Source organism: Nilaparvata lugens, chromosome 12 (assembly GCF_014356525.2).
Source record: "Nilaparvata lugens isolate BPH chromosome 12, ASM1435652v1, whole genome shotgun sequence".
Classification (NCBI taxonomy): Eukaryota; Metazoa; Arthropoda; class Insecta; order Hemiptera; family Delphacidae; genus Nilaparvata; species Nilaparvata lugens.
Genome location: NC_052515.1, coordinates 23,420,141 through 23,446,958, shown reverse-complemented (window position 1 = coordinate 23,446,958; position 26,818 = coordinate 23,420,141). Strand labels below are relative to the sequence as shown.

The 26,818-nt window shown below is 32.5% G+C and overlaps 2 protein-coding genes across 3 annotated transcripts in view; one reads left to right on the top strand and one right to left on the bottom strand.

The window, feature by feature from the left end:
• The window catches only part of LOC111047846 (sodium/hydrogen exchanger 10-like), a 51,933-nt gene extending 40,305 nt beyond the window's left edge, over nt 1–11,628 (top strand). The window contains exons 21-24 of one of the 2 annotated variants that reach the window (XM_039439201.1): nt 2,056–2,358; nt 7,314–7,409; nt 8,246–9,251; nt 11,101–11,628. In XM_039439201.1, the coding sequence (XP_039295135.1) occupies nt 2,056–2,358; nt 7,314–7,409; nt 8,246–8,359 (513 nt within the window). In that variant the 3' untranslated portion in view covers nt 8,360–9,251; nt 11,101–11,628. The remainder of the gene's footprint in view (nt 1–2,055; nt 2,359–7,313; nt 7,410–8,245; nt 9,252–11,100) is intronic. The other variant, XM_039439202.1, reaches the window with a different exon arrangement.
• Nucleotides 11,629–14,836: 3,208 nt separating this feature from the next.
• On the bottom strand, nt 14,837–19,069 carry LOC111059426 (muscle-specific protein 20). The gene is made up of 4 exons (XM_039439203.1): nt 18,783–19,069; nt 17,255–17,466; nt 16,100–16,220; nt 14,837–15,359 (listed from the first exon to the last, which is right to left on the bottom strand). Exons 1-4 carry the CDS (start codon nt 18,810–18,812, stop codon nt 15,168–15,170), a joined length of 555 nt encoding a protein of 184 aa, XP_039295137.1. The 5' UTR covers nt 18,813–19,069; the 3' UTR covers nt 14,837–15,167.
• Between the last annotated feature and the right edge of the window lie 7,749 nt (nt 19,070–26,818).

Below are 26,818 nucleotides of genomic sequence, written 5' to 3'. Positions count from 1 at the left end.
AGCTCACGGAAGCGCTAAATATGGAAGTAGGGTGCACCGCTTGTGTTTGCGTCGTCTGCTCTGTTTTCTATTTATGAATAGAGTTTTAGGTTAGTTGAGTTTAGAATTTTGAAATAATAGCGTGAAAAAATGTAATCTCTTTAATAATCTTCAGCATATTCTTATAATATCAATAGCCTTTTTATAATCGTCCACACTCTCATCTTCTCAAATGCCTATTTCCTATTTTGTGATGGCTATCTTTATAACAGGTAGCTATCTTTTGTATTTATTCTTTTGTAGGGATAATGGTGATATATAACATGGTTGAATCTAAAAAGAGTTTTATAGTTCTCAACTATTGGTTGTGATCGTATCTGGTATAGTTTCCTCTTCCTCATACGAATTAGTTAAGCCATTTTACTATGAGCAGAAGGTGATAAGCTGCTCTAGACTAGACTCACCTTTTTTGAAGCATTTGCTTCAAAAGTTGAGCAAATGCTCTAGTTTATTCATACAATTTTGAGCAAAAGCTTTTACTTTCGAGCAAATGCTCAAAATATTTTTTTGATGAGCATGAGCAAGAGGTTTTGCTCACGTTTATTCATAGAAAATGAAGCAAATGCTCCATATTTTAGAAGTATAAGCAAATGCTCAATTTTATTCATATGGCCCAATATGTCACCACGCAGCTACTGCAGAGAGACTTGTTGATCACACTGTATGTTTTTAATTTAATTGTTAACATTATTTTAAACTAATTTAATAACTATAATTATTCGCTTTTGAACTATTTTGACGACACCACAGTCTAATTTTTTTAATAATAGCTATTTAATGATAGTAATAATTATATACTCACGTGTGGAGCGCTTTCGGATTTTTAAATTTATTTTCAACACTCCGAAAGCGATCAACACATGAGTACTAGATTTAAATTAATAAATAAATACATGTTTGTTTCCCCAAAAAAACTGAACTTACTACATCAATTACATAAAATATTAGATAAATTACAATTACATACAATAGTTAGTTACAAAAAAATTATTATAATGTGTCCTCTACATGTTTAGTGTTTTCTGTGTGGAAATTGACCTACTCCACTATGGCGTACCATGTTCTAGAGTAGGTTTTGTTTTTTGTGCGGATTATTAATTAGTTAGTTTTTAGTAAGTCATTAGGTGGTTAGTTGTTGTTTTAAATCATGTTCTCTATGTTCTGTCTTCCTTTGCTCATCAACCAATTGTGTACTATTGTTTTGAACTTTCTAGGATGATTAATTTGTTTAAATTTTGCAGGAAGTAGATTATATAATTTTGGTGCTAAATGATTGAAATGTCTCTGGTATAGTGCCTTCCTTGCAACACTGGTGATGAGAAGATTCCTGTATCTGGTGTTGTGGTTTCTGGTTTGAAATGTTGTTGGGTTCTTGTGTAATCTGCATAGTATCTCCTTGGAGTAAAGCTGTCTTGGATCCATCACGTCAAACTCATTGAATAGCTGGTCTGATGAATAGCGTGGAGGCTTCTGGTTGATGACCCTCATGATCAGCCTTTGTACCCTGAGGAGCGGCTCCTCCCCATCCCACAATCCCATACAGCATGAGGGACTGTGCTAGAGAGAAGTAGATAACTCTTAGACATCCCTTGTCGACCATTGTCCTCAGGATCCTGAATCTGTAGATTTAACAACGATTATTCAACAAATCAGAATGTAGTGTTGTCAAAATAGTTCAAAAACACATTATTAACTAGCAGTTCGTCATGGAAAGTGGAATAGATGAGAACTATAATTAATTGAAAATTCATTCGGATTTTGAAGTGTAGGCCTAAAGTGTTAATTTATTGTGATGGAAACATAATGTACATTGGGATTTGGTAAATTTTTATTTAGACGAGTATAAATTTAAAAAGGGGAATTTTTTTGAGCTTTTTTTAAATTTTTATATAGATATATGTTTTTGGTAGATTTTATATTGATAGATTTTGGTAGCCCTTACCAAAAAAGTGTAATAAGTTTAATAATTCTACATGATTGAATGAATGAATAATTAAATGAATGAATGTTTTTTAGGATGTGTACGACGTGGACGACATGAAGAAGACGACAAAGCGGTCTCTGAGCTCTGGCAACTCGATCTCGAAGGTGCGCGTGATCCTGTTCGTGGTGCCGGCCGAGGGCGTCGAGGAGTGGGAGATCATCAAGGAGATCATGAACAGCCACGAGACGCCCACCGTGCTCAAGGCGGCCAAGAAGTCCCACATCAAGCTGCAGGGCACTCGGCCGAGTATCGAAGATTCTCGACATGTCTCCTCGCTGCTCGACCTTCGTAACTGGTCCGATGAGTCGCTTAACAAGTCTACCGACCGACATTCGGTCAGTATCCTCTTTACGGCTTAAATGAATTAGGGTATCACAAATCATATTGGTTTATATTAAATTCATAAAATAAATTATATAGTACAAATACAAAAGCTACTAAGTAGAATAGTGAAAGCTATAGTGAGGTCCTCGTTATAATGGCAGTGGAGAAAGATAGAAGAATAGCGATGCCGATTCTCTGCATTGAGTAATTATATTTTTACACTGTCAAAAAAATAATTGGCATCGTTGTGAACCTAGAAAAGGATGGTACCACCGGCTTTGTCGAATGATAGACAAGGATAGCAAAACCAAAGTTGATCAAATACTGTTATTATAACGTGGACCTCACTATAATAGCATAGAATGACAGTATTTGATAATACATTGCTGAATAATGATAAATATTACAGAACTAGACATTCAAAGGACATAAAATTTCTTCAATTGCAAAAATTACTGGGAACTTCCACATTATTATAGAAAGTCAGGCTAATGCATACTGCATGGAAATAAGTCGTACGGTGTAGGTCTACTGTATCTAAAATATTATAAATAATTTATTTAAATAATTGAAAACTGACGTTTTTATAATAGACACATACAATGCGTTTAATCTCCACACAAAACTCCGTTATCAGAGGTTTGGCTCATTCTTCTTCAAGTCGAATATATTATTTTTGCTGAGAACTACAATAGGCCTACGGTACTTATCAAGTTTTCACCAATATCATTAATTTATATTTGCAACTTAGCGCGCGTATCTTAATAAACCTAATATAAATTCCAACATCCAACAATTGGTTACCTATTAATTGTTGAGCATATTTTTATATACCGGTATTGTAGGCAATACCATAGAGAATCGATAGCATAAGTAGATATCCCATGGTATAGGGCGTTTATGTCGCAACTTTTACTGTTATCCCAAGCCGATAGTTCACGTAGTTCTTTCCCATGCAGCTTTGTGACGCTGGTAGTCTCTCAAATTGTGCCGTTCATACACTCTCACCCGAACAAAATAGTAAAAATTGACAACAATCAAGGTTTTAGACTTACCCAGTTTTGGCAGATTTTTAACATTGCTGCACTTCCCCAAGTTCAAGAGAAATAGGAGATAAACGTTGACGAACCTCTGTCTTGTCAATGCCTTCTATAGACGGTAGAAGGTACAGGTTTATTAATGTAATATTAACTGTTCATTCTCGTTTAAAATAATCAATTATATTTTATCAAGCAATAAATGATATTTTCTGATAATTTCATAATTAATTTACATAATTAATTCTACATTGTTAAGATGATCTGGCTACAGAGAACAGCGAGAAAGAGATAGCGCTATGCGCTTTGTTGAATGAAAGGCAAGGATAGCAATAACATTGCTAATCAAACACTGCCATTATAACGTGGACCTCATTATAGGTTCGGAACAAACAAACAAGGCTTTTGTGTTCAATCAGGTCCTCCTATATGAAAAGTATGTATTTAGTATATAGGAAGTCCTGGTTCAACACAAAAGCCTTGTTTGTTTGTTTTTAAAAGCTTCTGAGAGACTCTTATCAAAGTATACGAATTGTCAAAATTCATAACACAAAAAAAATATATAAAAGCTTCTGACAGACTCTTATCAAAGTATAGAAATTGTCAAAATTTATAACTCAACACAAAGAAAAGAGAAAAATGGAAATCACATGAAGGAACCTTTTCTACACAGAAACTTTTCCGTGGTATAGAATACTCCAACCAACAAAAAGCTTTTCAATTCCTCAAAAGCATCGACATGTTTACAATTTTTCTAATAAATTCAAGGCAAAAAGAGCTTTTGTACTCACGCAGGCACAAACTTTATTTTATTGTTGTCTCTCCTTTCTATGAATTGACTGTAATAAGATCATCAGCTGGTTTACGCCATTTCTTATAAGCTCATTTACTGCATTCTGTGGGAGTGCAGTTCAAAGACCAATATGCGTAACAAGGAGATGATTGATGATTTAGTGTATAAATTGAAATGGATATATCCTACATAATATTTGGACAATTTAAGACAAAATTAGGAAATTGAAGAAGTTTTGGGCAAAAGCCTGTTTTTTCTTTTCCGACTACTGTATTGTTTACTCTATCCAATAAATAAATATGCATCATCCACGATTAACGCTGAACTAGTTTCACATGAATATATGATAGCATCTATCAGAATGTATTACATTCAGCGTTCAAACCAACAGCTGATCAATCACAGGTTACCAACATCATCACAAGTTTACCAACATGACAAGTTGACCAATATCACAAGGTCAGCAACATAGAACTTTGTGACAGGCGATGTCGACTTAGTGATGATGTCGATGGTTGAGACAACAAAGCTACCACAGCACTGTGCTACTGCACATGTACATGCACATCAGCGTGCATGTTATTTCTTTGCATACTTCAAACTTGTGAGTTATCATCAGACATCCACACTGATGGGGCATTTGGCCACAATTCCAGTAGCTTCATATAAACGATCAGCATCAAAATTATTCTAATTCCACTCCAAATAGTTTTGAAGAATACTTGTTACAAGCATAATTAACCGAAACTGGCATGTCTTCAAAAATAGTATCTTAATTACAAGGACGGGAAGGGGCCTTTTGCAGGCGAGAATGATGTTTCTAGTCGAGGCGTTAGCCGAGCAATCTCATTCGAGCACTGCAATTGACATTCACGTCCAAGTAACTTACACTATTTTTTGTCATAATAATCCAGAAAAGAATAATAGAGAAACAGAAAACATTACCTGTTTATGCTGACATTACTACATGCATTCTATAAACATAACCTGGTTTACAAGTTTCGAATCAGGAATTTCTTGATTGTAGTTGACAAAACTTCCACCTGGAGCGCTAAAAGGCGGTTTTGTACCAGTTTTTCTGTTCCAAATTTGGAACTAGGAAACATACTTGACTGTAAAGAAAACATATGATTTTATTACAGTATAGTATGCTGTAATGAGAATCATATGTTTATTTGTTCTACAATCAGCTGTTTACCGGCTTGATTTCATGGATGTAAAACAGCTGAAATTGAATAACTATGACAAAATAGTATATTTCGCACCTAGGGCCGAAAATAAGACTTTTCTGGCTCGAAATCGGTTTTCAAGTCCGAGGCCGTAGGCCGAGGACTAGAAAAGATTCAGAGCCGGAAAAACATTTTTGCCCATGGTAAGAACGTTATTTTTCGCCACACAGAAAAATAAACCATATATAATATTGGATAATTGTCTATTATAAGCACTTCCGAAAGCAAAAGTGGAAGGTCATAGCTCTAAAAATCTGAGGTAATGTGAATATCAGGAAATTGTCCAAGTATTTTTATTTTTATTCTGATTTGTCTAAATAACCTAAAAGATTATGTTCAATTATGTAAGAGGTTGAATTTATACTTTTTATTCTTCCAAATGACAATAAGATGATATTATTATAAATTTTTTGATTCTTGAATAATAACACAAATAATGAAATTTTTTTGATCAGCTGTTTTACGCCATTTCTTATAAGCTCATTTACTGCATTCTGTGGGAGTGCAGTTCAACGACCAATATGCGTAACAAGGAGATGATTGATGATTTAGTGTATAAATTGAAATGGATATATCCTACATAATATTTGGACAATTTAAGACAAAATTAGGAAATTGAAGAAGTTTTGGGCAATAGCCTGTTTTTTCTTTTCCGACTACTGTATTGTTTACTCTATCCAATAAATAAAAATGCATCATCCACGATTAACGCTGAACTAGTTTCACATGAATATATGATAGCATCTATCAGAATGTATTACATTCAGCGTTCAAACCAACAGCTGATCAATCACAGGTTACCAACATCATCACAAGGTTACCAACAAGACAAGGTCACCAATATCACAAGGTCAACAACATAGAACTTGTGACAGGCGATGTCGACTTAGTGATGATGTCGATGGTTGAGACAACAAAGCTACCACAGCACTGTGCTACTGCACATGTACATGCACATCAGCGTGCATGTTATTTCTTTGCATACTTCAAAGTTATGAGTTATCATCAGACATCCACTGTGATGGGGCATTTGGCTACAAGTCTAGTAGCTCCATACAAACGATCAGCATCAACATTATTCTAATTCCACTCCAAATAGTTTTGAAGAATACTTGATACAGGCATAATTAACCGAAACTGGGCATGTCTTCAAAAATAGTATCTTAAATTACAAGGACGGGAAGGGGCCTTCTGCAGGCGAGAATGATGTTTCTAGTCGAGGCGTTAGCCGAGCAATCTCATTCGAGCACTGCAATTGACATTCACGTCCAATTAACTTACACTATTTTTTGTCATAATAATCCAGAAAAGAATAATTGAGAAACAGAAAACATTACCTGCTTGTGCTGACATTACTACATGCATTCTATAAACATAACCTGATTTACAAGTTTCGAATCAGGAATTTCTTGATTGTAGTTGACAAAACTTCCACCTGGAGCGCTAAAAGGCGGTTTTTGTACCAGTTTTTCTGTTCCAAATTTGGAACTAGGAAACATACTTGACTGTAAAGAAAACATATGATTTTATTACAGTATAGTATGCTGTAATGAGAATCATATGTTTATTTGTTCTACAATCAGCTGTTTACCGGCTTGATTTCATGGATGTAAAACAGCTGAAATTGAATAACTATGACAAAAAATAATATAAAACACTAGTAATTTTATTTCTTAATAATTTGAAGAAATCTTTTTATTGAAGAATTATTACTTTTATTAAATAGTCAATTTTTATTAAAATTAATAAGAAATCGATATTATTATTATTATAGAAGAGCTTACACTTGATTCAATTGTGGTTGTTTCGAAAGATTATTGGCTACGAACAATATGAATAACATCAAACATATATATGTTTAATATATAATAATAAACATATATTTAATAAACATATATATGTTTCAGATAATGTCCAGACATACTCAAGACAGTGGTAATAGTCCTTTTGAGCATTTAAGGCCACATGCAGGGCCTGCGCCTTCCACGGCTGTTCAGATGGATGTAAGTTTTCAATTTCTCTCTTCTTCGAATATTGATTAACTCTGCATATTTAATTGGATGGGAGTTATTATTTCTCTTCATCTGTTCTAAAAAAGATCAATGATCTGTGTATTCCAATTTTTATTTGAACTGTGAACTGCAGTTTCCTGACTTTACCGTGTACTATAATTGGGCCCGCCGCAAATAGACCCACGCTAATCCACGAAAAGCACCCCACGCCGTGGGATGTTTTGTAAACCATTGCTAGGCTTCTCTAGACATCTGTGTAATACATGCAATGAATAATCCACTTGTCAGCTGATTGATTATAAATTATTCTATAGCAATGGTTTACAAAACATCCCACGTCTTGGGTTGCTTTTCGTGTATTAACGTGGGTCTACTTTGCGGCGGGCCTAAGAGCATATTTAAAGCAGCGTTTCCTTTCATAATATAGTTGGAAATTAACAACAAAATTATTCTCTAAATACTTTTGTTTCAAATACAAACAGCCTGGAGCCGTTACTTCATTCAATGACAAAAACTGTAGTTAAACTGAAAAATACTGTATTGTAATTGGATTATAAACTTTACTTGTAATAATTGGATTCAACTTTGACTTCTAAGAATATGAATTGCAGAAATGACTAATAGTAAAGCTTGGCTCACTATTGTGCTTGAAGCACTCATGGATCTTCAATTTTTGAATAATATTTCCTGGTAATAATCATTATAAATTCATTCGTAATATCTCAATGACTATATATTGTAACCATATCAATTTTGGTTTTGCCTTGTATTGTTGAATTAGTTATGAGACTCCAGAGGGTGAACGTTAAGCTGGTTTTTATTTTTAGGATGAAACCTTGATTATTAGAAGAAGGAGAGTGTTGGATGATTTGGAAGAAGAAGACGTTGAAGGTGAAAAAGGAAGTGATGAATCCTCAGAAAAAGACAAGGATGCTAGATGACAATATTGAGGAAAGAATTTTCAATATCTTGAAAGAAGTACAATGAGACTCCTTAACAGAAGACAATGCAAATGAAGTTTTTCAGCCTACAAAAAATTGTTTTCCAATATTCTATAAATACTTTGAGAGCTGGGAAAATATGATCTTCATCATATTTTCAGTTCATCTTTATATTTTTCTATCAATTTTTAGCAGTTTTGTTACCTTTTAATCTATTTTGAGTATTACTTGAATTAAGCTATCCAATCAGTGCAAGCTTATTGGTCTATATTCTTTCATATATTTATGATCCTGAAAGAAGGTATTGTCTAGCAATTTCAATCTGTTTTTGTATATCTGTTGCAATTCAAGTTTATTTTCTGATTAAAATATTAGTTTCTTAAACATTTGTTTCCTTCATATGAAATATTTACTGTGTTGAGTTATAAACCGGACATGAACTTCTTTTATTTCTAAAACAGTTCTTTGATCTTCCACACATAAGACAGTTAATTCGATATACATATATTTTTCTCCAAAAATCCAGTGTTTCTGATTCTTGGTAACATGTTTTGAGACCTATTTGAGAAAGCTTGTTGGAAAATGATTGATATGTAACATGAACATGAAACATCTGTGAGTGATCGTTACATAAACACAGTTTGTTGCAAGATGTGCTCAGATTTGGCTTTTAGCCACAATATGGCGCAGCCATTAGCCTTTAGCCGAATCCATTGAGTTTTGTGCATGCTTATTCGTGGACCGTGGAGCGTGGAATGGCACAATTCTTCCCTCAAATGATGCGTGTCCATTTTTCTCTTTCCATTTTTTGTGCCCACTTTCTGGTGTGTTGTCGGCTATTTCTGTGCATTTCTTTGAAGAATGAAACGTGATCTCGCTGAACACCTTCAAAGTAACGTGTACCAACATATTTTAAATCTGTGTCACAAACGATATATAAAATTGGAAAGTCAAACTAAAACGACTACAGAATTAGGGGAATTTATCTATGTATCATCGATTTACACTAGACATAGGGATACGTTGTGAAATTCCTCCATATTAGTTTAAGTGAATTATTATTAACAATCTTTGATTAATTTTTGACATAATTATTTATCATTGTGCACAATGCAACGGGAAATTCGAAGCCCTGTGAAATATTTTTCTCCTTCTCAAGTTGAATTTTTCTTGATTCTGGTAGCCTTGAGGCAACCCTTCAAATTTACCGTTACCTGTGCAGCCATCTTTAAGCTGGATTCCTATGTATCAGTATCAGAGTACATGTCCTGCATGTTCGGTGAAAATATAATTCCAATTAGTTATAATAGGACTATTCCCACGCAACCTGGCCGAGCGAGTATAAATAGTCCCATTAGAACTAATAGGAATTATATTTTCACTGTACCGGACACGTTCACTGATACTGAGATATGTAAGAATCCAGCTTTAGAGTCGGTTATTGTAATAGTCAAGATCTAGTTCAATTAGTAACCAGACTATGATGTCCGTTAATCAACAATAATTGTGTGAATGGTTCAGGGTACACCTCTTGATAAAGTTTCAAAATCTGTAAATAATTATGCCTGTTTTACTGGGGGAGGATATTTAGTGTATTTCCAATTCATTTTGAAATAATTCTTTCTAAATAATCAGAATTACTAGTTTTGAATGTTATATTCCTTAGTTTTGTTTGGAAACTAATGAATTGGCTTCAAGTATTAAAAACTAAATCATTTAAAGTATGCGGTATAAAGTAAATTGAAATTCACTTTGAAAAAATTCAATATAATAAGTGTTGGTTTCCTTTTAGTTTTTATGAGTACACATCTATGAATACCGGTACCGTACTTTGAAGAATTGCAAAACCAGCAGTATTGATATTACAATTATTATAAATAATGTAATTATAATACTATACTCATAAAGATGTTGTAAAAATAGACTAGAATTTCTGTGGAACCCCTACCAAACTCTGACTACAGATTCCGAGTAAAACTAAATTCATTCAAAACAAAAATTCAAAATCTCAGATGGCTTACTTGACTATGACAGACGGGCACGCTAATAAATGAACTGAAACCGAAAAGCGTGAAGCAAGCATTTGACTGGTAGTAAATTTTCTCAAATCTAATTTTAAATAACGATACAGATATAGTGAGATCCACCTCAATCTGTCAGCGTTATAATATACAAGAGCAATGCTTCCCATTCAACCAATACTGCTAGTCTGGAGTGAATCTCACTATATCTTTTTTAGCCCACGCGTTGTTGTTTATGTGACGTCATCAATAGTGTGGGTAGTGGGAGGGGGGTGAAGAGGTAGCACCACCCACATGCACTGAATCTTTCGGTATTTTTTCTGTTTCTTTTGTAAAATTTGTTTTCAACTGTTAAGTATTTTGTTTCTTATCATTTTGTAATGTAGTAAATACTTTTTCAAACAGATACCTTGAGGCAATCTTTTATTTCACTATATGTATTTCATTTTTTGATCAAGTCAACTATTTTTGTTTAATTCATTAACTACTTTCTAGTTTTTGTAAATTTCCTTTGTTGTACCGTAGACCTATAATATATTGTTAGGAAAAGATGAATTCTCTTTCTGGATCAATGCAAAATTATATTACAAATGTGCATTGAGAATGTATGGGTTGCTCTATATTCTACTTCTAGAAAATTATCTATTGCTGGAGTATTCTTGTCTGATATGATTTCTGCAATTTGTTTCTTTAATTTGTTTTGCTTGTGATTCAAAATAGATGTTCGTTTAGTTGGACTGAAGAGAGGGACACATAAGTGATAATGGCTTCAAAAATAGATTTTGTCACCTCTTTACTGACCAGCTGAACTTCTCCGCTTAGCCATGGGGAAAACTAATGGATCGGCCTCCTCAAAATAAATTTATTGTCCGCGGTGTAAACTTGAGTAAAATATGTGAGTATCAAACTGACTTATGTAATCTCTGTAGATGCTGGACATATCAAAAGGGGAATTTTCTTTCTCAAAGCTCAGAGTTCCAATTGCATGGTTCCTCACATAATATTATAAACAACTTATGTACCGTATTATAATCTTCAATAATGCTGGTAACAGGAAAAATTCAAATAACTATAGACAACATACTCTTATAACTTTTGTGTGCAGGAAAAATTCAAATAACTATAGACAACATACCCTTATCACTTTTGTGTGTAGGCCTACTGTATTAGAATTTTGTTAGGAAAGTTACTTTCAATATCTGCTCAGAAAATCTCTCAATGAAATATCAATTTTTCAGGAAAAATCAATTCGTCCAAAACGGGCTAAATAATGAAATGGAATGCTTAAATAAACATCTGAAATCTATTAGCGTGAAGCAAGCATTTGACTGGTAGTAAATTTTCTCAAATCTAATTTTAAATAACGATACAGATATAGTGAGATCCACCTCAATCTGTCAGCGTTATAATATACAAGAGCAATGCTTCCCATTCAACCAATACTGCTAGTCTGGAGTGAATCTCACTATATCTTTTTTAGCCCACGCGTTGTTGTTTATGTGACGTCATCAATAGTGTGGGTAGTGGGAGGGGGTGAAGAGGTAGCACCACCCACATGCACTGAATCTTTCGGTATTTTTTCTGTTTCTTTTGTAAAATTTGTTTTCAACTGTTAAGTATTTTGTTTCTTATCATTTTGTAATGTAGTAAATACTTTTTCAAACAGATACCTTGAGGCAATCTTTTATTTCACTATATGTATTTCATTTTTTGATCAAGTCAACTATTTTTGTTTAATTCATTAACTACTTTCTAGTTTTTTTAAATTTCCTTTGTTGTACCGTAGACCTATAATATATTGTTAGGAAAAGATGAATTCTCTTTCTGGATCAATGCAAAATTATATTACAAATGTGCATTGAGAATGTATGGGTTGCTTTATATTCTACTTCTAGAAAATTATCTATTGCTGGAGTATTCTTGTCTGATATGATTTCTGCAATTTGTTTCTTTAATTTGTTTTGCTTGTGATTCAAAATAGATGTTCGTTTAGTTGGACTGAAGAGAGGGACACATAAGTGATAATGGCTTCAAAAATAGATCTTGTCACCTCTTTACTGACCAGCTGAACTTCTCCGCTTAGCCATGGGGAAAACTAATGGATCGGCCTCCTCAAAATAAATTTATTGTCCGCGGTGTAAACTTGAGTAAAATATGTGAGTATCAAACTGACTTATGTAATCTCTGTAGATGCTGGACATATCAAAAGGGGAATTTTCTTTCTCAAAGCTCAGAGTTCCAATTGCATGGTTCCTCACATAATATTATAAACAACTTATATACCGTATTATAATCTTCAATAATGCTGGTAACAGGAAAAATTCAAATAACTATAGACAACGTACTCTTATAACTTTTGTGTGCAGGAAAAATTCAAATAACTATAGACAACATACCCTTATCACTTTTGTGTGTAGGCCTACTGTATTAGAATTTTGTTAGGAAAGCTACTTTCAATATCTGCTCAGAAAATCTCTCAATGAAATATCAATTTTTCAGGAAAAATCAATTCGTCCAGAACAGGCTAAATAATGAAATTGAATGCTAAAATAAACATCTGAAATCTATTAGGCTACAGTATAAAAATAACATGAAATTTGCTAGCCTCTTGAAATACATGAGGCTTTCGACTCAATAAACTACAGAATATCAATATCTAAATATTATACAATGCAGGTGTGAGAGCCGTATGCAATAGCTTTTTCAGAAGTTTTCTCGAGAATAGAACTCAGCAAGTCAAAATAGGCGAAAACTTGAGTGAAATATATTCGTAACTTGTAGAGTAACTCAGGGATCTGGAATATCAGAGGTAGAAATATTTTTTACCTTTGATCTCTGTAATCTTTATGACTCAATCACTGATTTTTCCAACTATACAGCAATAAGTATCGTAATATATTGTTAATGAAAGTGAGCAACTGACTTGGATGCTAACGAAGATCTCCAGAATCCAACCTTAAAGTTCTATTTAAATTTGTCAATACTCAATGCTGGAAAGTCCAACAAAGTAATTTTTATGAGCTAAGGATAAATATTGCTGATGATGTACTTAATCCTTCTTTCACACACCTTACTGCCAAAACTCTGACATAATTGGTAATTGCAGCTTGATTAGAGAGACAAACTATGCTAAATAGGCCTAAAAATAAAACTTATCCTCATTTTTATTAGTTTTTGTAGTATTTTTGACGACACACATCGATATGGAAAGTGAAATAGATGAGTATTATTTCAATAATTTTTTACCTACTAGGTGCCTTCCTAGGACTCACTATCATCAAAAAGCCATACAAATTCACTTTTCAAGATCTCATCTAATTTTTTCGCATCTCTTATACTGGAGTCATTGTACATCTGCGGATAAAGACTCGCTCATTTCAAAATAAGTCTTGCCCCAAACATTTACTCAAAAGGAAATTTATTAGGAAATTGAAGAAGTTTTGGGCAATAGCCTGTTTTTTCTTCTCCGATCATTATATTGTTTGTGCTAACCCAATAAATAAATAAAAATTATAGATAAATTTGTTCTATCATGTGAATCTCGACTTGCATGTTGCATTTTCCATTCAAAGCATGGATGCTTTCGTAATTGTAAAAGTAGTTCTTCAACCAGATATAATTTCTTGTCTAAATTTGTCTGCAGTTGACTATGTTAATCACCTCATAATTGGAGAATATTGTGTGTGAAGTTCTCATCAATCGTCAGGCTCTCAAAAAGAAATTTATGTAAATAAATTGAACTGGTCATTTCACATTGTCAATAATCTCATGACAACTACCATCTATTTAAGCAGTCACATTTTTCCTTGATAATACTTTTGAAAAGATTGTGTAACAATAACTATTCTACTTCATGTTCCATATTTTATGACTTTCGACAGTCTTATATGCTTTCTTGGCTTCCTGACAATAAATTATGGTGGTTTTGCTCATTATTTATATAAGTTCAACCAATTTCCTTTAAACTCTCACTTTCATACCTGATAGGATAAGTGGTTGAAAGATCCAATGATAGTTTTATACTTTTGTGTTCTTGTAAAAATCCTCCATCATAATCTATAACCTTATAGAAAGCCACAAAGTGCATACAGAATGTTTTCTTTGCCTTACTTTGCTTTCTGTTTCCAATGGTAGACACACTATTTAGATAATCACTGGATGAAAATCCTTATCTTATATAGAATTATTATCTTCCGATCATATTTTATATTATGATTTGGGGCACTGTTGATAAATATATATATATATATATATATATATAATATATATATATATAATATATATATATATATATATTAACCTTATCGAATATCCAAGCTAGACGCTAAGAATGTTAACTGAATTAGACTACTTCTAGTCAATAGGGAGTGATAGTAATACCAGTAAAGTTCTTAAGTAATCTAGTGTTCTGTTCCAGATAGTAAAATATGACTTTGGGTAGAGGAAAAAATACTAGTCAAACTCATAAGAAAACTTTATTCTTCTTATAACAACTCATCGATGTTACATTATTGCAATTTACTTGTAGCATTCACCTATGGAAGATTGTAATTTCCAAATGAATGTGCAAAATTTTTTACTTTCTCCCTCTCCAGATTTTCTATATTTTTCTTGTAAACACGTGATCTCCTCCTCCTGACTTCATCACACACACTATAGTCTAAATACACGTTTGTAAAAAATAAATTAGTACAATGATTTGAATATTATACAAAAAGTAATAATAAATAGTTGTCAGTGGAATAAGTGTATAGCGAGATGAGGGGATGCGGTCGGAATTGGGTGGTTCACTTTCCGAGCAGGATCTTCCTGGAGGCACCAATGTTCTGACCGGATTGGCTGGCTCCCTTGTTGGTTCCCGCCTGGAGGCCAATGATGGTCTGACCGGCCTTCAGTTGGGCCTCAGAGAACTCACGCTTGTTCTCGTCAGCTGGCTTCGGGCCCAACCAGGGTCCCTTCCAGTCGGCGTGCTTGTAGGTCTGCAACAAACCATGTCGACCAGTTGTTATTGGTGGTGCACAGAATCATCGAGAAATGTCAATATTAATTTATCTTACTAAGTGAAAAAAAAACTAGGAACTACTCTTTATATCTTTTAATTACATGATATGTTTCTATGTATAATGCCAATCTCATGAGTATCAAGAAATGAGTACATTGTTTAATTTAAAATACTCGCATTATTTACAACAGTGGTTGTAATTGTTTTGTGAGAGTTACTAATTATTGTTGGAGAACAAAAATTTCAAAAAGCTCAGAATCAATCTAATTTAGGACGGAATTCTCACATTATCAACAACACTGTTGTTATTGGAAGAAATTTTGTTATTTCAATAATATTGTGGTTGTATTATTGTTTGTGTATTATTTAGCTATAAATTTAATTTTAAAAAATTCATAAATTTCTTAAAGATATGCTGTGGATCTACTATAGGATCTCTTTTTGACGATTTTTCTCTACTGCATTTTTTTGCAACTGTTGTTGATTTATTATTCAATATCTGAATTCAAAATAGTTGAACATTTTTCGGTTCTGGAAAATACCATAATCTGATATTGTATAAAATATCTCCATACATTGGAAAACAACAGTAATTACTAGTACAGCGACAGTAATTAATTATTATTTTGTCACTTCACAGCATTCTTGATTGTGAAACTACTGTGATTTGTTATTTTTCAAAAATAATTACTCTTGATGAAAAAAGTGTATACTCACAGTCCTGCCAAGGGCGAATAATGTGTTTGTGACTTGAGCAATGTCTTTCTTTTCCCACAGGTCTACCGTTTGAAATACGTCCACTTCCGGAACCCCATAATCTCTCATCGCTTTCTGGAAGCTGCAAATAAAATAGAAGTGATAAAACAGGACCTAAGATCACGCATAAATTGATGATGATGAAGAGATAAATCCTCCAGTGATCAGTCAGCTTACAGATTCATCCGGTGATTGAATAGTCTATCTGTCTACTTATATCACATCCAATTTCTATCACCCGGTTGCACAAAAGTCTGTTAACTTTTAATCCCGAGAAGCTTTCTTCTCAGAAAACCCTTCTCTGATTAGTTTTAGTGGAATTCAATCATGTTAAAAATGTAACATACTTTTGTGCAACCGGGCAGTTAAACCCTTTTATTATTATTATTTTTTAATTTCAACACATCGTACAATTATTAAAATATTTAGCCAATTTCGTACATAGAAAACTATTAACTATTATAAAACAAGACAACGTTCTGTGTTTTATTTGTTGAACAAGAATTGTTTTGAAAGAAACAACATCTCAAATGGATTACAAAGTATTCATGATTTCCCTAATCTTCATTTTGCCGAAGATGCTAATGATTTTTGTGTAATTTTGAACATTCATGTATCAAATTGAAGAAGTGGAAGTTTTGGGAAGTAGCTAGTTGTGTTTTCCCAGCACGAGAGTCAAGTGTTTGTGGATAACTCAATCAATTAATAAAATAGAGGCTGATTAGGATTGTTGGCACTCACTTTTGTTGTGTATTTACATAACCTTAGAGAAAAAATAGCATAAGAAGATATCCCATGGTATAGCACGTTTTGTTTCAAATTTCACTGTTAACTCAAGCCGATAGTCCTAGTAGTTATTTTTCGTGAAGCTATGTGACGCTGGTAGTCTCTTTTACTGTGTCGTTTTTACAATCTCACTGGGCCAAAATTGTAATAATAGAAATATAGTAACATGGTCATAGAAATAATAGTTCGTCATAGTAATATAGTCGACATTAATCGGCTTGATATTTGGAGCATAAACGGCCTATACCATTTTCTTATTCTATCTTTTCTCTATGTCTATAACATGAATTAATATCGGTTAATAGAATAGGATTCACTTATTTCACTCACTTGTTGATGTTCTCCATCATCTTGAACTGACCGCCGGAGGTGTTGATCTTTGGAATGGCGTTGGGCTTGAGCTTGTTCATGACCTCGCAGAGGATCTGTCCGTCGCGGATGACGTCCTCGTAGAGCTCTCCCTTGGGGAAGCGCTTGCCCAGCACCAGTTCAATCCATTCCTGAGCCTCGGCCTCCTGGTCCGGGTCGCGTTTGCTCATCAGCTGCAACATAACATCAAAATTAATGATAAAAAATATAGCCCAGTTGAAAAAGTTTCAATAGAAGGTTTGGGAATAATATAAAATATAGTCCTGGTTGTAAAAAGTTCAATAGAATTTTTATGAATAATATGAAATGTTGTCCTAGGTGGAAAAAGGTGTAATAGAATGTTTTTGGAAAAATTAGTTCAATACAGCCTTTGAACAACACCAAAATTAAATCTGGCTCCTGAATTTTACTACCTATAGTGACAATTTTATAAACATTTATAATAATATGTACCGTATTTATTTTTCGTTTTCATTTATTGATAAGGCACAAATTAATAACATACATTGAACGTGAGCGGACAACAGTCTGAGCCCAAAACAGTTTCTTTCAAATCAAAAACAAAAAAAGTTGAAATATTTCACTGAAATGTACACTAAAAGAAATGGAAATTTGAATTTCTCAAATTGCGGAAGAATGTTTAATTCATAAATAGCACTGAAATTAATTGCACTGCAGTGATTTATTGTAAAATTATTTTATTAATATGTCAATAATTTTGATTTATTCGGAAATTTCAAGTGAAAAATAGCGAGGACCTCACCCTACATAAAATTTATTGTAAAGAATTGTTTTTTGACTGTCTTTTCAGAATGTTATAAAATAATTCTCCACGATAAACTTCATCTACACCCTACATCTATTCACTATTTGTAAATTTGAATTTTTCACACTTCACTAAATAATGTTTGCTTGTCTAGCAGACGCACAAATAATTCATCCCAAGAAATGTTATATTCACTACGGTACCTACCAATTTATTTGAAAATCTGAAATTTCTCAATAAAATTCATAGTTTCCACTTTATAAAAAAAAAGTATTGGATAAAAATCATCATGCACTTTTCAAAATTGGTGATATTCTCATAAATTGATTTCCTGAACTTTATAAAATAATTTCTCACACTTGAACTGATTTCTAGATAAATTTATTTTTCCCACTTGATAATTTTCCCACTGGAATAATTTTCCAATAAATAAATATCATACAGTAGATTTCAAGCTTCATCAAAAGTTTATCACACTTGAAGAACTATTCTTCCAATAGATTTGTTTCCCCCCACTTGATAATGAATTTTCCTAAAATGAATTTCCCCAACTTCATAAAATAATTTTCCCGCTTGGTCATAAAATTTTCTATAAATCAATTTTTCACTCGATAAAATAATTTTCCAATAAATTTATTTTCCCCACTTGGTCATAAAATTTTCCAGAAATCAATTTTCCCCACACGATTAAAAAATAATGTCGAATAAAATGCACTGACTAACCTTAGCTCTGACTGCGCGTTCCAAAGCCATTGTGTGTGGTTAGGTTAGGATGTCACTTGCAAGCAAACTGTGAAGTTCAGAGGTGAAACGTGAACTGTGATGAGGGGGGTGGAGTTCCAGGTTTTATACGACTACTAGGGGTGCGTGTGGGTGGTGGGTGGGAGGCGGGGGTCGCTGAGAGGACACAGTTCCAAAAATATCGAATGTGTAACATGTCTCTCAGAAATGGATTGCTCCTTTCCCAAATTCCAGTATTGGTCAGTTCGCGTCCACGCATTCTCTTTCTTTCTCACTCTGTCTCTCACTCTGTCTCTCACTCTCTCTCTCTCTCTCTCTTCCTGTCTCTCTCTATTTCAATTTCTAAATTCAAGTGAGATTTCTAGAAAGATGTTTCTTCTCATTTTCTGATTGTATCAAGCTGGGTTTACTCCAAAGTTATTAACAAAATGTTAATAACTTAATCCTTATAGATTCTATTAGATTGAACGGAACTTGACAATCACATATATGTTCATCATATGTATAATAACTTTGGTGTAAACGCAGCTTTAGGGTAGTAATTTGAGATTCAAATTTTCTTCTTATTCTAATTTAACTTTCCAGTGTTTATTTTGTTATGCAGTATGTGATTTTATTCTTTCATGTATTTATTCTTAATTTTGAGGTTAATTTTGCGTTGTGTGGGTGTTGGGTTGTGTGGCAGAGATGACCACCTGGCCCTGGAGTCCTAACTCCGTCCTTGATAAAGGCATTATATAATAAATCAATCAATCTCTTTAACACTCTAATTTTCCTCACCCTCACGATATTTCTTAATCCATCCTTATTTCTCTCGCTCATTTGTACAATAAAATTTCCAATTTATTGTTCAATACAATTGAGAATACAAATATTATAATGAAAAAACAATAAAGTGACATTTTCTAAAAATAAATGTGGATAAATTCTACAACACCAAAAAGGATGTTACCAATTCTCTCTCTCTCTCTCACACTCTCTCTCTCTTGTTAGAGAGTTAGTGAGAAGGATATTTTTAATATTCTTTCCGAAGAATGGACATTAATATGTCCAAAGCTTCGCCAATTTATGTAGATGCATAACAATATTATCTATAGTTATTCCTAATTGCTTTTTCCATATCATTTATACGGTTCAATAATTATTTTCTTATTCTATATTATGTAAATTCATCTATAATTTTGCTTTATTGTAAGCTATTGTATATAAGTGTTTAAGCCAGTATATATTGTAATCTACATAAATAAAGTAATCTCTCTCACTCTCTCTCTCTCTCTCTCTCTCTCTCATCAACACCCGGTCGTGTGTTGATGGGAAGAATATTATTTTATATCCTTCTTAGAGAATCGAAAATTATTTTTTGAAACAACGCCGATTTATGAAGTTACATCAAAATATTATACTATCATTATTATAATTGCATTCAATCTTTATTCTCATTGATTGATTTTTATACTCTGTAAAATTCGTTGAATAATTAGCATTACCGTAATTTAATGTAAATTAGTGTATAAGCCAGTAAATATTGTTGCATACATAAATAAAGAACTATAATCTTATCTAATCCCTCTCTATTTAACTCTCTTTCTCTCTGTTTTCTCCCACTTTTACACCTACCGTCCTCTCGAAAACTCTGTCTCTTTTTTAAGATTCAGATCACCCCTCCACCGAAATAAGCACGGTTGACCATCAAATGACTCTAAAAACTTGACCATCAAACGGGTGATTGAGTGGCGCAGATGTGTTTTTTCCACATCTCTGTAAATATGTTGTCACATTTGCAATAAATTCTTCATACCTTTTACGCTAGATTTGATTTGTCAACTATTTTTGAAGTGTTGATCTAGCTCAAGGTTTGATTCATGAGTAAATTTTGTGAAACTCTTTGAAATATATCAGACGCTGACGTTAGATTAATGTTTATGAAACTTTTCACTTTTACCTACTAAATATAAAATAAGATTTCTACTAAATAAAATATGATCGCGTAATGGTAATATATGTTTGATAGTAATAACGGCTGGTATAAGTACTGTAAAGAAAGCGGTGTTCTGGACAATAAGAAAAACTTACTGCATTATGCCCATTCAAGATCATTTTGCTTTGAAATAATCAAGCAAAGAAATAAAGCCAATCAAATAATACTTGTAATAAATATTATAAAAATTAAAAGTTGTACATTGAAGATGTTAGTTAATTTTTTGAGTAAAATTAGGAATTTTGTTGTCTCTCACATCCAAGTTTGATTCAAATAGGTACAGTACATGAATAAATGATAAACTTACTAAGTTTGAGAGAGAGATAATTGAATTGCCTTTATTAAGGGTGGAGTTAGGACTCTAGGTCCTCTCTTCCACACAACCCTTGAGAGAGAGAGAGAGAGAGAGAGAGAGAGGAAAAGAGAGAGAAATGTTTATTCAGATAGAGTACCGTACAGAGCACCATCAATTAAACTAGTGAAACATACATTATATTTATTATTTATATATAATATACATTTTATCATTTATATTCAATTTATATAATATATAAATAATACTGTTCAGCCTTTATTCAGTGAATTCCGGGTTATTTCTCTTAAAAACTGTCGTACGATCTTGTACATTATTGCTGAGAAATTTTTCTTGATTTTCCCGACATATATCTATAGTTGAGAGTGGTATTGAAAAGTTTTGTTGGAGCCAGTGTGTTCAAAGTCTAATTCTATTTTCGTGGTTTTAACTGCCAAAACTCGCTCCCGTTTGTTTAACGTAGCAGCCACGTGGACCCTAAACTTATGTATCATCAGTCGATAACCTGTTGCAACAAAAAAAAAAAAAAATAGACAGCAACTGTCATTTGAATATTTTTAAACTAAATTACAAAATGTTGTGTGCATTGAAATAGAACTCAAGCTCAATATTATCTGCCCTTGAAATTTAATCTTCAATTCTTCTTCCAACATCAAATTATTTGAAGAATTTGACAACAAATCCCTATCTTTGTTCATCTTGTTCATCTTTAACCAAGATTTCTTCATTATTAGGACAATTTTCTTCTATTTAACAAATAAAATGAACAAGAGTCTTTCAATAATAAGACTAAGCATATATTATATTTTGTTAAGAAAATACAGCACATTTTGATATGAGTATTTTATTCATCATGTTAAGTATGAAAATATCATATTTGGAAGAATAAAGACATGTCAAATTCAAAAATAAAATTAATTAATTTTGCTCTTGGAATTTCTACAAATTGAAAAAATAGATTTTTCACTCTGCGGTGCTATTTTATTACATAATATGCTCTCAGCTTTATCATAAAGATTATGAATGACTATTTTAAAATAAAATGATAATAATGTAATATTATTAATTCAATGCAAATTAAATAAATGGTAACATAAAAATGTCTGAAATAGAGTGTGTAAGTATAGATAATAGTGAAAAAGGAGCAAAATGAATTGAAAAATGTATATATTCAGCTACAAATGAAAATAGCTATAAGCTATAAGTTGAAATTAGCTAATATAGCTAATACCTATATTGAATAAAAATAGGGTCTCAAAATCTAGGTGTCATCTCTCACATGCTGTACCGTATCAATTTTTGGTAAAAGTATTGGTTCAATATTTTTGCAACCACAATATTGAATTGAATTTATTTATTCATTGATTCTCGAACAATATACATAAAATATATTTTGGAGTTGAGATATATTTTGAGTTTCTCGAATAATATACATAGAATACAAATACAAGTGCATAACAAAATTACATATTAATAATAAACAAAAACACATTCATTTACTTTTTTATTCATTTCTCACGCCAACAATGAAGGAGACAATTAGGGTTTCAAGTTTCATACACGACGGAGACAAAGATTGATTGGTGCTCCGAAATACATTTGAATAGTTAGTTTCATTGGTAACCGATATATGGCGCTTGGCGGGGCCAATAATAACACAATGCAAGTGGTGCTAATGGCTGTTTGAGACCCAGTTTCTACTCAAATCAAGGTCTCCATGCCATATGCCACTGCTGCCATGATCCACATTTTCAAACACAAATGAGTCTCACAATGCCGACGATGTTTGTAAGTATAAGAAGAGCAAGTTAATGTGGAAAGCTTCATCTATTTATAAGTGTGATGAACCAACTGAGTCGCCTCGCTTTCTCACTGGAATTCAGTTCTAAACTAGTAAACATAGATGAAGTTTTGATAAACAAGTCCCCGTATATTTAACTACTGGTGAAGTCCTTTGTTTTCAAAATCTGTTTTGTATTCTGGATGCTGGATTTTGCACCAAATAAGATATGCATAAAATATCGAATTCACTTATGAATCTGAACTGATATTAGTTAAGATTTGGGTGTGCATTATTTCACCAAATTTGAATGAAGAGATGTGTCGGTATGCGGTATACGATATCAAAAGCATATTTTTCCATTGACCGAGCGAAGTGAATTCTAAGATTCAAGTCGACGGTTTTGCATTTCTCTTTATGTTTAAATGTTTATATTTTTGTTTATATATATTTATGTTCCGCATTTACAGCGAAACGCAGCAATAGATTTTCATGAAATTTGACAGGTATGTTCCTTTTTGAATTTCGCGTCGACGTATACATACGGTTTTTTGAAATTTTGTATTTTAAGGATAATACAAAAGGGAATGAGTCTCCTTTGAACTTCAATATTACCGTAAAAATCGGACTTTGGAATTATTCATCATAAATACAGTGGAATATAATACTACTCGTTCAAAAACATCGAACATCTTGAAAATATATCTTCCCATCAACGTTGTAGACAGTTGCAGCCAGACCTGATAACAGCGCTCACACTCACATTCCGGGACCACACGTCACGGTACGATAGAACAGAAAGCTCTATGTTTATTTAGGATTTTTTCTAGACATTTTAAATTGATACATAACAAAAGGTCAATGTAACTTACTGAGCGCGAGGTCTACTGTTTACAGAACTACTAGTTTATTAAAATATAATATTTTTAAATATACTATGTAGCTATGCACTTCATAATGAAGAGTATACATCGTAATGAAATTGAAATGGAACCACTATCAGGGGGGGGGGATGAACCATCCATGTAACAAATTAAAATAGTAATATAGAATATATGTATTTTAATATAGATTATATAGAGTTATTACTACATGAACTAATATAATAAAATACTCTTCAATGTTTGATTCCATTACGAACTGCTTGTTAAATAATCGCTTTGAACAATTAATTACGACATAGCATTCAGGTATTTATATAAATAAAAGCTATTAGCTTCTACTTACATTAGTAAGCTTTTATCTATATAAATACCTGACTGCTATGTCGTAATTAATTGTTCAAAGTGATTATAATAAAATAGATCAAATATAAATTCATTGATGAAAGATGAATCGTCAAAACATAGTTTGTGTTGCCATTTCAAAGTAATACTGCACTCTGGCGGGCGTTTGGATTATTGGAAGTTTTGCTTATTGGAGACTTACTAAAATATTTCAATGAATTTTCATGATTGTTGAATCTATAAATTGGACCAATAGTTATTCTAATTTTGAACATGAAAACTTAAACAATTGGCCTATCCCCATCTGAAAAAGACATACAAGATTACAAGAATGATTTATACTGAATTGATTTAATTTTTCCAATGATTCATCATTTATGCTACTGTGTAGTAATTTTACTATCAATTCTTGTTATTGTATTGACAGTAAAATTACTACATAGTAGAATAGGAGCAGTTTTGGGCCAGGTCTGTTGATCATTTTCTAATCATGTATTTGATGTGTGTATTGTTAAATGAAAATAGATAAATAAAAGGATGAATTATTGAAAATTTTAATCAATCCAGAAAGAATCATTGAATCTTAATTTTTATGAAAACTAACATATTGTTTATGATTGGAATCTGTGTGGATTTCTTTACAAATGCAGAATAGGGCTTGAGCACGGTTGCATCAAGCCAGATCAATTCCAATCCAGAATCAGATCCATGCTAACTAAGTATTTGAGATCCAAAATAGTTGATCTTGGATTGATGCAACGCAACATAAGAGTGTTGTAACAAACTTGTCATCTCCTGATAACAAGCTATCATCCTTTCATCAGTCTATAAACTAGAGAACTATCCAAAAATAACCGGTGACAAAGATCACTGTTCCAATAATAACAGAATAACTCATAAAGTGATTGCAAATGCGTATCATCGCGAGAATATTAACAGCATTTTTTGGAACAGTTCCCAGGTTCCCTACTCCCACACACCTGGTGTATTCCCAACTCTCCACGTAGTATCCCAACGTACTGGCACAAAGCCCATATAGTAGTAATGGGGAATGGAAAATTTAACAGTCCTTAAACTTGTCGACGAAATATATAGGACACTTTTGATATTTTCAAATATATCCAACTTAATTTGCGCTCACCTAATTGCTCTGTGAATGAAGATAAAATAGCGAATCTTCTAATTGCATTACACGCTTTGGATGAGAATGAAATAGTGTCTTTCTCTATTTTGTAGAAAATTATTATTGGGACTTCTTCAACAGTGATTAAACTTGTCAAAAAGTATATAAGCGGTTTGTTTATTTTGTCTTCATATCTTACTAAATTATTTGTCCCTACCTAATTAAATTACACGCTATGAATGAAGATAAAATGAGAGACTCTGTCTTCTTGAAAAATAAATATATTACGGTTATCCAATTTGTAACTTCAAGTCAAGCGTAATCGGTGAATAATTATAACTGGTCTTAGTTTATACTTTCAAAATTGTTGATGAATTTATAGTATTTTGATTGATATGGTTATAAACGTACTATTCCAAATTTTAGGACGACAGGTTTCTAGAGAATATTGTTAGTTGGTGCGTTGGTTGTCTAAATCTGCGTTTACACCGGAGTTAATAACACGAGTTATTAACAAAAAGTTATCAACTTGACTGAATCAACAAGAATTATCTTAACAAAAGTTAAGAACTCGTGTTTTTAACAGAAAATTCCTTGTTACTAACAAGATTCATGTTATCCATCAAGAGTCGGTTAAGATTAAAGGAAATGTGTTATGCTATTGAGAAAAGTTGATAGCCTCTTTTAGCACATTAACTTTTGTTAATAACAGGCTCCTATCTTCCCCACAACCCCCTTCGCCAGGTATCCTGCTACACAGGAACACGCAGTTATCCTGCAACACGCCAGGGTTCCCTACCAACTACAGCAGCTGACGAAACAAGTGAAAAAGTTATTAACTTTTGTTGATAACAAAACTAGCAGCCAAGAGAAAATTAAGATCAGTCAGTAACAAAAATGTTAAAAAACTTGTGTTATTAACTCCGGTGTAAACGCAGCTTTAGAGATCTTATTCCATCAACATTCATCTTTCCCAACAGTAATAAATAACAAAATAATATTTAATACGTGTTATAAATTGAGATATCGTGTTAAATTGAATCACTACATCCTAATGATAGTGAGCTTCAATATCACAAAATAATGAAATAGTTACGTACCGGTACCTACAATAAGATTTTGTTCATTATTAGTTTATTGTTGTACCTATTTAATATTGCAATAGAAAATAAGGTATTGATAAGTACAGAGCACTATAAAAATATTAGCTCTTCAACCCTATTACAATCATTGCTAGAATTCCAATGAATTAATAATGATTTTGAATAACCATAAGCAGAATTAATTCCAAAGTATAAAAATTGAGCACCAAGATGAAACTTTAAAATGCATTAGGTATGTTAAAGAGCAATATAATATATCATTGATTTTTAATGTTCAAATTATGTAAAATGGTAGAAAAATAATAAATCTTTAAAAAAAAGAATTAATATATTTAAATCATTGGATATTGAACCAGACGTAGGTAATTTCTTGATAGAACAAAAGGTTTTCTCCAATATGAAATTGCTTGTAGGCCTAATAATCAAAACTATCAACTAAAATAAAAGCATACATCGACATTTCTAAGAAATATTAGCTGGTTTGCTGAAGTTTGT